At 43.8% G+C, this 15477-nt stretch overlaps 1 protein-coding gene and 1 long non-coding RNA gene across 2 annotated transcripts in view; one reads left to right on the top strand and one right to left on the bottom strand.

The window, feature by feature from the left end:
* The window catches only part of LOC146427372 (uncharacterized), a 52135-nt gene extending 45544 nt beyond the window's left edge, over window positions 1–6591 (bottom strand). Inside the window, exon 1 of the long non-coding RNA XR_014856540.1 lies at window positions 6548–6591. This is a non-coding gene — a long non-coding RNA (uncharacterized LOC146427372). The remainder of the gene's footprint in view (window positions 1–6547) is intronic.
* Window positions 6592–14261: 7670 nt separating this feature from the next.
* The window catches only part of LOC146427371 (proteasome subunit beta type-4-like), a 31712-nt gene continuing 30496 nt past the window's right edge, over window positions 14262–15477 (top strand). The window contains exon 1 of the mRNA XM_085082652.1: window positions 14262–14492. Within this exon, the coding sequence (XP_084938778.1) occupies window positions 14335–14492 (158 nt within the window). The 5' untranslated portion in view covers window positions 14262–14334. The remainder of the gene's footprint in view (window positions 14493–15477) is intronic.

Genomic DNA, 15477 nt, shown 5'->3' with positions numbered 1-15477 from the left:
TGGATTTTCCTAAATAAAAAAAAAAAACTGGGAAAGGATTGGAATATCCTGAATTTTAAAAAAAAAAGGGAAAGGATTGGATTTTCCTAAAGTGATAAAAAGGAAAAATAATTTCAAATTTTTTTTTTTTAAATTTCCTCTCCCAATCCTTTTTTAAAATTTTTTGTGAAATTCCCAGAAATTCCCATTTTTTCCCCTAAAATTCCCTTTTCCACCCCATTTTTTCCACTAAATTCCCAGAAATTCCCATTTTCTCTTCATGAAAATCCCAGAAATTCCCATTTTTAGGGAAAAAATACCCAGAAATTCCCATTTTTTGTTCACAAAATTCCCATTTTTTCCCATTTTTTTGAGAAAAAAATCCCAGAAATTCCCATTTTTTCACTAAATTCCCAGAAATTCCATTTTTGGGAAAAAAATCCCAGAAATTCCCATTTTTTCACTAAATTCCCAGAAATTCCCATTTTTTCTTTACAAAATTCCCAGAAATTCCCATCTTTTCTTCACACAATTCCCATTTTTTCCCATTTTTTCCCATTTTTTTGAGAAAAAATCCCAGAAATTCCCATTTTTTGGGGAAAAAATTCCCAGAAATTCCCTTTTTTCCCATAAAATTCCCTTTTCCACCCCATTTTTGGGGGAAAAATCCCAGAAATTCCCATTTTTTGTTCACAAAATTCCCATTTTTTCCCATTTTTTTGAGAAAAAAATCCCAGAAATTCCCATTTTTTTCACTAAATCCCCAGAAATTCCCATTTTTTGGGGAAAAAATTCCCAGAAATTCCCATTTTTTCACTAAATTCCCAGAAATTCCCATTTTTTCTTTACAAAATTCCCAGAAATTCCCATCTTTTCTTCACACAATTCCCATTTTTTCCCATTTTTTCCCATTTTTTTGAGAAAAAATCCCAGAAATTCCCATTTTTTGGGGAAAAAATTCCCAGAAATTCCCTTTTTTCCCATAAAATTCCCTTTTCCACCCCATTTTTGGGGGAAAAATCCCAGAAATTCCCATTTTTTAGGGAAAAAATCCCAGAAATTCCCATTTTTAGGGAAAAATCCCAGAAATTCCCATTTTTAGGGAAAAATCCCAGAAATTCCCATTTTTTTCACTAAATCCCCAGAAATTCCCTTTTTTAGGCATAAAATTCCCTTTCCAACCCATTTTTTAGGGAAAAAATTCCCAGAAATTCCCATTTTTTCACTAAAATCCCAGAAATTCCCATTTTTTTCACTAAATTCCCAGAAATTCCCATTTTTTGGGGAAAAAATTCCCAGAAATTCCCATTTTTTCTTCACAAAATTACCAGAAATTCCATTTTTTTCCCATTTTTTGGTGAAAAAAATCCCAAAAATCCCCATTTTTTTCAGTAAATCCCCAGAAATTCCCATTTTTGGGGGAAAAATCCCAGAAATTCCCATTTTTTTCACTAAATTCCCAGAAATTCCCATTTTTTGGGGAAAAATCCCAGAAATTCCCATTTTTTGGGGAAAAATCCCAGAAATTCCCATTTTTTCTTCACAAAATTCCCATTTTTTCCCATTTTTTGGAGAAAAGATCCCAGAAATTCCCATTTTTTTGGGAAAAAATTCCCAGAAATTCCCATTTTTTCTTCACAAAATTCCCAGAAATTCCCATTTTTTCCCATTTTTTTGAGAAAAAAATCCCAGAAATTCCCATTTTTTCACTAAATTCCCAGAAATTCCCATTTTTTCTTCACAAAATTCCAATTTTTTCCCATTTTTTGGAGAAAAAATCCCAGAAATTCTCATTTTTTCCACTAAATTCCTAGAAATTCCCATTTTTTTCAGTAAATTCCCAGAAATTCCCATTTTTCCCATAAAATTCCCTTTCCAACCCATTTTTTGGGGAAAAAATCCCAGAAATTCCCTTTTTTTTTTCACTAAATTCCCAGAAATTCCCATTTTTTCTTTATGAAAATCCCAGAAATTCCCATTTTTTAGGGAAAAAATTCCCAGAAATTCCCATTTTTTCTTTACAAACTTCCCAAAAATTCCCATTTTTTCGTTACAAAATTCCCATTTTTTCCCTTTTTTTTGAGAAAAAATCCCAGAAATTCCCATTTTTTCGTTACGAAAATCCCAGAAATTCCCTTTTTTTCCCCAAAATCCCAGAAATTCCCATTTTTCCCCCCGAAATTCCCATTTTTCCCCATTTTTTGGGGAATTCCCGCCTCTCCCCTCCCCCTCGCTGTCACTTTGTCACTTTTCAGCTTCGGAAAAATTCCAAGAAAAAATCCGGAAAATCCGGAAAAACCGGAAAATCCGGAAAATCCGGAAGCTGCAGCTGAGCTGAGCTGGGAGGAGAAAATCCCAAATCCTGGACTTTGACCCCAAATCGAGCTCGGGGAGAGAAAATCGGGAAAAAAATCCCAAATATCGCCGGGAGGGAAAATTTGGGAATATTTGGGGATTTTTTGGGATTTTTTTTTATTATTTTTGGGGATTTTTGGAGAGAATTTGGGATTTTTTGGGATCATTTTTGGGAAAAATTGGGGTAATTTGGGAGAATTTAACCCCAAATTTCCCTCGGTTTGACCCCAAATTAACTAAAAATTTTGGAAAAAAATTCCTAAATATTGCTGGGAGAGGAAATTTGGGATTTTTTGGGATTTTTTTGGAGAATTTTTGGGGGAATTTGGGATTTTTTGGGATCATTTTGGGATATTTTGGGATCATTTTTAGGATAATTTAACCCCAAATGGCTCCAAATTAAGGCAAGATTTTGGGAAAAAATTCCTAAATATTGCTGGGAGAGAAAATTGAGATTTTCTGGGATTTTTTGGGATCTTTTTTGGGGGAATTTGGGATTTTTTGGAGTAATTTTTGGGGTAATTTGGGATTATTTAACCCCAAATGGCTCCAAATTAAGGCAGAATTTTGAGGAAAAAATTCCTAAATATTGCCAGGAGAGAAAATTTGGGATTTTTTGGGATCATTTTTGGGATAATTTGGGATCATTTAACCCCAAATGGATCCAAATTAAGTCAAAATTTGGGGAAAAAATTCCTAAATATTGCTGGGAAAGAAAATTTGGGATAATTTGGGATAATTAATTAGGGATAATTAGAGATAATTAGGGATAATTAAGGTTAATTTACCTCTGGGTTTGGCTCCGTTTGAAGTGGTTTGGGATAATTAATTTGGGATCATTTGGAGTTAGGAATGAGACAGAAATTTGGGAAAAATTGGGGAAAAATGGGGAAAAAATTGGAAAAAAATTGGGGAAAAAATTGGGAAAAAATTGGGAAAAATTGTGAAAAAAAAGGGAAAAAAGTGGGAAAAAATTGGGAAAAAATTATGAAAAAATGCTAAAAAAATTGGGAAAAAATGGGGAAAAAAATCCTAAATATTGCCATGATTTTTTGGGGAATATTTTGGGAAAATCCAGAATTTTTTCCTCCTTTTTTTGGGGATTTTCCAGCTGTTTTTCCTCACTTTTTTTTTGGGATTAAAAATCCCAATTTGGGATTTAAAATTCCCTGGGGAGGAGGAGGAGAATTCCTGGGTTTGGTCTTGGGAAAAAAATTCCTGGAAAATAATGGAAAAAGCGTAAAAAAAATCTGGGAAAATCCTGGAAAAAATACTGGAAATTCCTGGAAAAAGCTTTTAAAAAAATTGGGAAATTCCTGGAAAAAGCTTTAAAAAATTCTGGGAAAATCCTAATTAAAAATCCTGGGAAATGCTGGAAAAAGCTTTAAAAAAATCTTGGAAAATCCTGGAAAAATCGTTTAAAACTTCTGGGAAAATTCTGGAAAAAATCCGGGAAAAGGCTGAAAAAAAATTCTGGGAAAAAACCTAGAAATTCCTGGAAAAAGCTTTAAAAAAATCTGGGAAAATCCTAATAAAAAATCCTGGAAAAGGCTGGGGGAAAAAAAAAACTGGAAAAGGTTGGAAAATCCTGGAAAAAAATCCCAGAAGAAGTTGGGAAATCCTGAAAAATGCTGGAAAATCCTAGAAAAGTTTGGAAAAGGCTGGAAAAACCTGAAAATGATGGAAAAAAATCCTCCAAAAGTCTAGAAAAAGCTGAAAATCCTGAAAAAAAACTGGAAAAGTGGGAAAAAAATCCTCCAAAAGCCCAGAAAAACCTGGAAAAGGTTGGAAAAGAATATTAAAAAATCCTGAAAAAGCAGAAAAATCTTGGAAAATCCTGGAAAAGCTGGAAAAAGCTGGAAAAGGATGGGAAAAAATCCTGAAAAAAGGTGGAAAATCCTGAAAAAAACTGGAAAAATCCTGAAAAAAAACTGGAAAATCCTGAAAAAAACCTGGAAAATCCTGAAAAAAACTGGAAAAAAATCCTGAAAAATCCTGAAAAGGCTGGAAAAGGACAGAAAAAATCCCAGAAAAAGCTGGAAAATCCTGAAAAAAAACTGGAAAATCCTGAAAAAACCTGGAAAAAAATCCTGAAAAGGCTGGAAAAGGACAGAAAAAATCCTAGAAAAAGATGGAAAATCCTGAAAAAAACTGGGAAAAAATCCTGAAAAAACCTGGAAAATCCTGAAAAAAAACTGGAAAAAAAATCCTGAAAAAAACCTGAAAAATCCCAGAAAATCCCAGAAAAGGTTGGAAAATCCTGGAAAATGCTGAAAAAAATCCTGAAAAAGGCTAGAAAAAGCTGGAAAATCCTGAAAAACACTGGAAAAAAATCCAGGAAAAGGCTGAAAAAATCTGAAAAATCCTGAAAAAAATCTTAAAAAAACTGCAAAATCCTTTAAAAAACTGGAAAATCCTAAAAAAGTCTGGAAAAAGCTGGAAAAGGATGGAAAAAAATCCCAGAAAAAGCTGGAAAATCCTGAAAAAAACTGGGAAAAAATCCTGAAAAGGCTGGAAAAGGACAGAAAAAAATCCCAGAAAAAGCTGGAAAATCCTGAAAAAAACCTGGAAAATCCTGAAAAAAAACTGGAAAAAAATCCTGAAAAAAACCTGGAAAATCCTGAAAAAAACTGGGAAAAAATCCTGAAAAGGCTGGAAAAGGACAGAAAAAAATCCCAGAAAAAGCTGGAAAATCCTGAAAAAAAACTGGAAAATCCTGAAAAAAAACTGGAAAATCCTGGGAAAAACCTGGAAAATCCTGAAAAAAACTGGAAAAAAATCCTGAAAAAAACCTGAAAAATCCCAGAAAATCCCAAAAAAACCTGGAAAAAACTCTGGAAAAAAGGCTGGAAAAGCTCCTGAAAAAAACTGGAAAATCCTGAAAAAAACTGGAAAAAAATCCTGAAAAGGCTGGAAAAGGACAGAAAAAATCCCAGAAAAAAGCTGGAAAATCCTGAAAAAAACCCTGGAAAATCCTGAAAAAAAACTGGAAAATCCTGAAAAAACCTGGAAAATCCTGAAAAAAACTGGAAAAAAATCCTGAAAAATCCTGAAAAGGCTGGAAAAGGACAGAAAAAAATCCCAGAAAAAGCTGGAAAATCTTAAAAAAAACTGGAAAAAATCCTGAAAAAAACCTGGAAAATCCTGAAAAAAACTGGGAAAAAATCTTGAAAAAAACAGGAAAAAATCTTGAAAAAACCTGAAAAATCCCAGAAAATCCCAAAAAACCCTGGAAAAAACTCCAGGAGAAAGGCTGGAAAAGCTCAACTCATTTTTCTTTGCTTTATTTGTATTTTTCCCGATTTTTCTGCCTCAAGGATTTGGGAAAAAAAACAACTTTTGTGGTGGAAAAGAAACAAACAAAGAGATCTTTGTGGTTCCTGGAAAAATTCCCAAATTCCCAGAGGCCTCTGAGCTCAGCAGGGAGATTTGGGATTTTTCCAGGTTTTTTTGGGATCATTCCAGATTTTTTTGGGATCATTCCTGGATTTTGGGACAATTCCTGATTTTTGGGGAGAATTTCTGGGGTTTTTTGATGATTTTAAAGGTTTTTTCCCAAGAATTTCTGGGTTTTTGAGACAATTCCCAGATTTTTGACAATTCCCAAATTTTCTTGACAATTCCCAGATTTTTTTGACAATTCCCAAATTTTTTTGACAATTCCCAGATTTTTTTTTTACCATACCAGGATTTTCTGGACGATTTCAGGTTTTTTTGGGGTTTTTATTTTTTTTTTTTGGACAATTTCTTGGGGTTTTTTTGGGCAAATTCCCAGGATTTTGTCTTTTTCATCATTCCCAGTTTTTCTGGGACAATTCCTGGAATTTTTTTAACAATTCCCAGAGTTTTTTTGACAATTCCCCCTTTTTAATTTTTTTTTTTTTACAGTTCTTGGGGTTTTTTTACAATTCCCTTTTTTTTTTTAAATGATTTCTGGTTTTTTTTTAATTATTTCCATTTTTTTTCTATGATTTCCATTTGGGATCAGGAATTCCCGTTTGGCAGGAGGAGAGAATTCCAAGAATTCCAAGAATTCCAAGAATTCCAGTTAATTGTGAATTCCTAGTTAATTATCAATCAAATCCCAGGAAATCCCAGTTGGTTAATTATCAACCCAAATCCCAGAAAATCCAATTCCTAATTAATCAGCAACCCCAAATCCCAGAAACTCCAAAAATCCCAAAAAACTCCAAAAATCTCAAATCCCAAAAACCTCAAAAAATCCCAAAAAACTCAAAAAATCCCAAATCCCAAAAACCTCAAAAAAATCCCAAAAAACCTCAAAATATCCCAAAAAATCCCAAATTTCAGTTAATCCCAACTCCAAATCCGAAAAAATCCCAAATCTCAGTTAATCAATCAACCCCAAATCCCAAAAAACGCAAAAAATCCCAAAACCCTCAAAAAATCCCAAAAAACTCAAAAAATCTCAACCCCAAATCCCAGAAAATCATCAACTCCAAATCCCAAAAAATCCCAAATCCCAGAAAATTCCAACCCTAAATCCTTAAAAAATCCCAAATCTCAGTTAATCAACCCCAAATCCCAAAAAACTCAAAAAATCCCAAAAAATCTCAACCTCAAATCCCAAAAAACTCAAAAAATCCCAAATCCCAGAAAATCTCAACCCCAAATCCCAAAAAACTCAAAAAATCCCAAAAACCTCAAAAAATCTCAACCCCAAATCCCAGAAAATCCTGAAAAATCCCAAATCCTTGGAAAATTCCCATCCTGGATTTAATTCCCAAATTTTTCACCCCAAATTCCATCCCAAGGAGTTAATCCCAAATTTCACCCCAAATTCCCAACCCCGAGGGATTCAATCCCAAATTTTTCACCCCAAAATTCCCGAATTTTGCACCCCAAAAATAATCCCATATAATTTTCCATATTTCCCACACAATTTCCCATACAATTCCCCATTTATTTTCCCATATAATTTCCCATACAATTTCCCATATAATTAATTTCCCATATAATTAATTTCCCATATAATTAATTTCTCATATAATTAATTTCCCATATAATTTTTTCCATACAATTCCTTCATTATATATTTATTTAATTTTAAATATTTCCTTTATAATATTTCAAATAATTTCCTATATGTTAATTTACCATTTCCTTTATATTATTTTCAATATTCCAAGTAATTTCCCATTTATTTCCCATATTACTTAATTTTCCATACAATTTCCCATATAATTAATTTCCCATATAATTAATTTCCCATATAATTTTCCATATTTCCCATACAATTCCCCATTTATTTTCCCATATAACTTCCCAAATAATTTCCTATACAATTTCCCATATAATTTCCCATTTAATTAATTTTCCAAATAATTTCCTAAATAATTAATTTTCCATATAATTTCCTATATAATTAATTTCCCATATAATTTCCCAAATAATTTCCCATTTAATTTATTTCCCATATTACTTAATTTTCCATACAATTTCCCATATAATTAATTTCCCATATAATTAATTTCCCATACAATTTTCCATATTTCCCATACAATTCCCCATTTATTTTCCCATATAACTTCCCAAATAATTTCCTATACAATTTCCCATACAATTAATTTCCCATATAATTTCCAATTTCCCATACAATTTCCCATATAATTTCCCATTTAATTAATTTTCCAAATAATTTCCTCTATAATTAATTTCCCATATAATTTCCTATATAATTAATTTCCCAAATAATTTCCCAAGTAATTTCCCATACAATTAATTTCCCATATAATTTTCCATATTTCCCATACAATTAATTTCCCATATAATTAATTTCCCATATAATTAATTTCCCATATAATTAATTTCCCATACAATTTCCCAAGTAATTCCCCATTTAATTTATTTCCCGTATTATTGAATTTCCCATACAATTTCCCAAACAATCCCATATAATTTTCCATATTTCCCATACAATTTCCCATACAATTCCCCATTTATTTTCCCATATAATTTCCCAAACAATCCCATATAATTTCTCATATTATTTAATTTCCCATATAATTTCCAAGTTCCCATATAATTTATTTCCCATATAATTTCCCATATAATAATTTCCCATATAATCTCCCATACAATTGATTTCCCATTTCCCATATAATTTCCCATACAACTTCCCATATAATTTATTTCCCATATTATATAATTTCCCAAACAATTTCCCATATAATTTCCCATACAATTCCCCATTTCTTTTCCCATGTAATTTCCCAAATAATTTTCCATACAATTTCCCATATAATTAATTTCCCATACAATTCCCCATACAATTCCCAATCCCATAAAATTTCCCATAAAATTTCCCATAAAATTTAAAGGACAAAAATCTGGGAATTCAGCAACCCTAAAATTTTGGGAACGGGAATTCCAAGGCAGATTTTTGGGATTCCTGGAGGGATTTTGGGAATTCCAAGGGGGATTTTTGGGATTCTGAGGGTTTTTTTCCAAGGGGGATTTTTGGGAATTCCAAGGGGGAATTTTGGGATAACGGGTGGGATTTTTGGGATTCCAAAGGGGATTTTTAGGATTCCGGGTGGGATTTTTGGGAATTCCGGGTGAGATTTTTTTCCAAGAGGGATTTTTGGGATTCCAGGTGGAATTTTTGGGATTTTTGGGATTTTCCCAAAGCAGGCCTGACTTCCATAGGGGATTCCATAGGGGATTCATGGGGTCCATATGGGGTGAAGGCACTCATGGGGTCACCAGAGCTTATAGGATCTCCCATGGGGTTCCATAGGTTATAGGGTTTTCCATAGGTTATAGGGTTTTCCATAGGTTATAGGGTTTTCCATAGGGTTCCCATAGGAATCCCATAGGTTATAAGGTTTTCCATAGGAATCCCATAGGATATAGGGTTTCTAGGGTTCCATAGGTTATAAGGTTTTCCATTGGGTTCCATAGGTTATAGGGTTTTCTATAGGAATCCCATAGGTTATAGGGTTTTCCATAGGTTTCCATAGGTTATAGGATCTCCCATAGGATTTCCCATAGGTTATAGGGTTTCCCATAGGGTTCCCATAGATTATAGGGTTTTCCATAGGATTTCCCATAGGAATCCCATAGGTTATAAGGTTTTCCATAGGAATCCCATAGGATATAGGGTTTCTAGGGTTCCATAGGTTATAGAGTTTCCCATAGGGTTCCATAGGTTATAGGGTTTCCCATAGGGTTCCCATGGGCTGTAAGACCCCAAAGTCTATAGGGTCCCATATAGGGTTTCCTGTAGGATTTCCCATAGGGTTCCCATAGGTTATAGGGTTTCCCATAGGATTTCCCATCGGTTACAGGGTTTCCCACAGGAATCCCATAGATTATAGGGTTTCCCATAGGGTCTCCCATAGGCTGTAGGGCTGCAGGAACTATAGGATCTCCATAGGTTCTGATGACCCCAGAGGTTATGGGGTCCCTATAAATTATAGGGTCCTCATTGGCTATAAGAGCCCCAGAGGTTATAAGGATCCCAAAGTCTATAGGATCCCATAGGCTATAGGGTCCCAGAGGTTACAGGGACCCCATAGGTTATAGGATCCCAGGAACTATAGGGACTCCATGGGCTATAGGGACCCCATAGTCTATAGGATCCCACAGGTTATAGGGTCTCCATTGGCTGTAGTATCCCATAGGCTATAGGGAGCCCACAGTCTATAGGATCCCATAGGTTATGATGACCCCAAAGTCTATAGGATCCCATAGGCTATAGGATCTCCATAGGTTATAGGGACCCCAAAGTCTATAGGGTCCCAGAGGTTACAGGGACCCCACAGGTTATAGGGACCTCACAGGTTATAGGGACCTCACAGGTTATAGGGTCCCAGAGGTTATAGGGACCCCAAAGTCTATAGGATCCCACAGGTTATAAGGATCCCATAGTCTATAGGATCCCACAGGTTATAGGGTCCCCAAAGTCTATAGGATCCCACAGGTTATAGGGTCCCCACAGTCTATAGGATCCCATAGATTATAGGGTCCCCAGAGGCTATAGGGTCCCCACTGGCTGTAGGGTTCCAGTGTCCCTATAAGCTGCAGTGTCCCCAGAACCTATAGGGCACCACAGGCTATAGGGACAGCACCCCATTAGGGGACAGCAGGACCCCAAACGGGGACAGCAGGACACTACTAAGGGACACCTGGATCCCATAAAGGGACAGCAGGATCCCATAAAGGGACACTGGGACCCTATAAAGGGACAGCAGGACCCTACTGAGGGACACTGAGACCCCATAGGGGGACACTGTGACCCCATAAAGGGACACTGGGACCCTCTGGGTGTCACCCTGAGCCTCTCTGGTGTCACCCTGACTCTGTCCAGTGTCACCCCGTGCCTCTCTGGTGTCACCCTAACGACATTCTGTGTCACCCTGAGTCTCTCCTGTGTCCCCAGGACCCTTGCCAGTGTCCCCAGCACCCTCTGGGTGTCACCCTGAGCCCCTCCAGTGTCACCCTGAGCCTGTCCGGTGTCACCCTAACCACATTCTGTGTCACCCTGAGTCTCTCCCGTGTCACCAGGACCCTGTCCCATGTCACCAGCACCCTCTGGGTGTCACCCTGAGCCTCTCCCGTGTCACCTGAGCCACTCCAGTGTCACCGTGAGCCTCTCTGGTGTCACCAGCACCCCCTGGGTGTCACCCTGAGCCCCGCCAGTGTCACCCTGAGCCTCTCCAGTGTCACCTGGACCTTCTTCAGTGTCCCCAGCACCCCCTGGGTGTCACCCTGAGCCCCTCCTGTGTCACCAGGACCCTTTCCAGTGTCCCCAGAGCCCTCTGGGTGTCACCAGGACCCTGTCCCATGTCCCCTGAGCCCCTCCAGTGTCACCCTGAGCCTCTCCAGTGTCCCCAGCACTCTCTTCCGTGTCACCCTGAGCTCCTCCAGTGTCACCCTGAGCCATTCTAGTGTCACCAGCACCCTGTCCAGTGTCCCCAGCACCCTCTGGATGTCACCCTGAGCCCCTCCAGTGTCACCCTGAGCCTCTCTGGTGTCACCAGCACTCTCTTCCGTGTCACCTGCACTCTCTGCGTGTCACCCGGAGCTCCTCCCTTGTCACCTGAGCCCCTCCCATGTCCCCAGGGCCACTCCCTTGTCCCCTGGCCCTGTCCCGTGTCCCCAGGGCTGTGTCCAGTGCCACCAGCACTCTCTTCCGTGTCACCCTGAGCCCCTCCCGTGTCCCCAGGGCCACTCCCGTGTCACCCTGAGGCTCTCCGGTGCCACCAGCGCCTTCTTCCGTGTCACCTGAGCCACTCCCGTGTCCCCAGGGCCACTCCTGTGTCCCCAGCGCTCTGTCCAGTGTCCCCAGCACCCTCTGGGTGTCACCAGGACCCTCTCTAGTGTCACCCTGAGCCTGTCCTGTGTCCCCAGGACCCTCTGGGTGTCCCCAAGACCCTCTCCAGTGTCCCCAGCACCCTCTGGGTGTCACCAGGACCCTCTCTGGTGTCACCCTGAGCCTGTCCTGTGTCCCCAAGACCCCCTCTGGTGTCCCCAGGACCCTCTGGGTGTCCCCAGGACCCTCACCAGTGTCACCAGCACCCTCTTCCGTGTCACCAGGACCCTCTCTAGTGTCCCCAAGACCCTCTCTGGTGTCCCCAGGGCCTTGTCCTGTGTCCCCAGGACCCTCTGGGTGTCCCCAGGACCCTCTCCGGTGTCCCCAGAGCCCCCTGGGTGTCCCCAGGACCCTGTCCCATGTCCCCAGGGCCCCCTGGGTGTCACCAGGACCCTCTCCGGTGTCCCCAGGGCCCCCTGCAGTGTCACCAGGACCTTCCTCCTTGTCCCCAGCACCCTGTCCCGTGTCCCTGAGACTGTCTTCAGTGCCACCAGGGCCCTCTGGGTGTCACCAGGCCACCCTCCGGTGTCACCTAGCCCCCTGTCCGATGTCCCCAAGCCCCTGTCCGATGTCCCCAAGCCCTCTCCGATGTCCCCAGCCCCCTGTGCGATGTCCCCAGGACACCCCCGCTGTCCCCAGCCCCGTGTCCGATGTCCCCAAGCCCCTGCTCAGTGTCCCCAACCCCTCTCCGGTGCCACCTGGAGCCTGTCCGATGTCCCCAGCCCCCTCCCACTGTCCCCAGCCCCCTGTCCGATGTCCCCAAACCCCTGTCCGGTGCCACCAGGACCCTCTGGGTGTCCCCAGGCCACCCTCCGGTGTCACCCGGCCCCCTGTCCGATGTCCCCAGCCCCCTGCTCAGTGTCCCCAACCCCTCTCCGGTGCCACCCGGAGCCTGTCCGATGTCCCCAGCCCCCTGTCCGATGTCCCCAGCCCCCTGTCCGATGTCCCCAACCCCCCACCCAAGAGGACAGCACCCTGTCCGGTGCCACTCGGAGCCTCTCCGGTGTCCCCAGCCCCCTGCTCAGTGTCCCCAGTCCCTGTCCGATGTCCCCAGCCCCCTCCCGATGTCCCCAACCCCCTGTCCGATGTCCCCAAGCCCCTGCTCAGTGTCCCCAGCCCTGTCCGATGTCCCCAGCCCCCACCCAAGCGGACAGCCCCTGTCCGATGTCCCCACCCCCTCCTGCTGTCCCCAGCCCCCTGTCCGCTGTCCCCACCCTCCCGCTGTCCCCCGTGTCCCCCTCCCCCGCACTCACCTCTCTCTCTCTCTCTCTCTCTCTCCCGCCGCCAACAGCGCAACCTGTTACCTTGCCCAAGCCACGCCCCCCGCAGCTGATTGGCCGAGAGGGCGCCAAACCCCGCCCAGGGGGCGTGGCGTTGGGCAACAGACCACGCCCAGCAGCGCACCGGTGCGCAGTCACGTGCTTGCGCCGCCATCTTGGGGAGGGAGGCGGGAACTTCCGGGAGGGAGGGAGCGACTTCCGCCACACTCAAGATGGCGGGGAAGTAAACAGCACCTTGGCGCATGCGCCGTGTGGTTTTGGCCGCCATATTGAGAAGGGAGCGAGGGCGAGAATGAACCCGCCGCCGCTCTCAATATGGCAGCCAAACCGCGCCCATAACTACGGCGGCTGGGAGAGGCCGCGATTCCCCTCTGCGTGCTGAGTCAGGTGGTGGCGCTGCCGTCTTGGGGAGGGAACGGCGCTCTTCCCATGGCGTTTGGGTTCAAATCCAGGCAAAAGCGGGAGCGATGCTGCCGCAGAGGGGCAAAAACAGGAGCGTCCCCCAAAAAACAGCTTCTCCCCCAAAATCAGGAGGGAATTCCACAGCGGATTCACTAGGGAAGGGATGGTTTCCATGGGAACGCTCAAAATGGCGACCAAGCCGTGCCCGCCCCTCTACGGTAGCCGGAAAGGGTGTCTCCGCCATCTTGGGGAGGGAACGGCGCTCCTCTCATGGCGTTTGAGGCTCAAATCCAGGGAAAAGCGGGAGAGATTCCGCCGCAGAGAGGCAAAAACAGGAGAATGCCCCAAAAAACAGCTTCTCCCTCAAAATCAGGAGGGAATTCCACAGGGGATTCCCTAGGGAAGCGATGGTTTCCATGGGAACACTCAACATGGCTGCCAGGCCGCGCCCTCCCCTCACGACGGCCGGAAAGAGTTTCTCCGCCATCTTGAGGAGGGAACGGCGCCTTCCCGTGGCGTTTGAGGCTCAAATCCAAGGAAAAGCGGGAGTTATATCCCCGTAGAAGGGACTAATTGTGTCCCCAGAAACAGGAGCAACTTCCACAGGGGATTCCATAGGGAATTCCCTAGGGAAGCGATGTTTTCCACAGGGACACCCAACATGGCGGCCAGGCCGTGCCCTCCCCTCACGGCGGCCGGAAAGGGTGTCTCCGCCATCTTGGGGAGGGAACGGCGCTCTTCTCATGGCGTTTGGGGCTCAAATCCACAGAAAAACGGGAGCAATTCCCCCATATAGAGCATTTACGGTGTCCCCAGAAACAGGAGAAACTTCCACAGCGGATTCCATAGGGAATTCCTCAGGGGATTCCCTAGGGAAGCGATGGTTTCTATCCGGACACCCAACATGGCGGCCAGGCCGTGCCCTCCCCTCACGGCGGCATTTGCTGGGCGCAGGCGCAGTGCGGCTCGGCAGTGACTAAGATGGAGGCTCCGGTGGCTGCGGTGGCTCCGGTAGCTCCGCCGCCGTTCTGGGCCGGCGGGCCCGCCCCGGGACAGAGCTACATGCCGCGGGCTTTTCCCGGGATGAGCGGGAGCGGGACGGGAGCGGGAGCAGCCGCCATGCCAGCCAGCCGGACCCTGTGAGGGAAAAGGGCGGGAAATGGCGGTGGGGGAGGCTGTGAGGGGAAACTGGGGAGACTGGGGAGACTGGGAGGGGAGACTGGGGAGACTGGGAGGGGAGACTGGGGAGACTGGGAGGGGAGACTGGGGAGACTGGGAGGGCTATGAGGGCAAACTGGGCAGACTGAGAGGGATGGGAAGATAAACTGGGCAGACTGGGAGGTCTGTGAGGGCAAACTGGGCAGACTAGGAGGGTTATGAGAGCAAACTGGGCAGACTAGGAGGGTTATGAGAGCAAACTGGGCAGACTAGGAGGGTTATGAGGGTAAACTGGGCAGACTGGGAGGGTTATGAAGGCAAACTGGGCAGACTGGGAGGTCTGTGAGGGCAAACTGGGGAGACTGGGAGGGATGGGAAGGCAAACTGGGCATACTGGGAGGGATGAGAAGCAAACTGGGCAGACTGGGAAGGCAAACTGGGCAGACTGGGAGGGTTATGAGGGCAAACTGGGCAGACTGGGAAGGTAAACTGCAGACTGGGAGAGTTACGAGGGGAAACTGGGGAGACTGGGAGGGTTATGAGGGCAAACTGGGCAGACTGGGAGGGATGGGAAGGCAAACTGGGCAGACTGGGAGGGATGGGAAGGCAAACTGGGCAGACTGGGAAGGCAAACTGGGCAGACTGGGAAGGCAAACTGGGCAGACTGGGAAGGCAAACTGGGCAGACTGGGAAGGCAAACTGGGCAGACTGGGAAGGCAAACTGGGGAGACTGGGAGGGGAAACTGGGGAGACTGGAGGGGAAACTGGGGAGACTGGGAGGGATGGGAAGGTAAACTGGGCGGACTGGGAGGGTTATGAGGGCAAACTGGGCAGACTGGGAGGGATGGGAAGATAAACTGGGCAGACTGGGGGGGATGTGAGGGCAAACTGGGGAGACTGGGAGGGTTATGAGGGCAAACTGGGAAACTGGGAGGGATGGGAGGGCAGACTGGGAGGGATGGGAAA

The sequence above is a fragment of the Lichenostomus cassidix genome, chromosome 25, assembly GCF_008360975.1.
Source record: "Lichenostomus cassidix isolate B80296 chromosome 25, HeHo_3.0, whole genome shotgun sequence".
Taxonomy (NCBI): Eukaryota; Metazoa; Chordata; class Aves; order Passeriformes; family Meliphagidae; genus Lichenostomus; species Lichenostomus cassidix.
The sequence above is the reverse complement of the archived record's forward strand: the minus strand, read 5'-3'. Positions and strand labels throughout refer to the sequence as shown.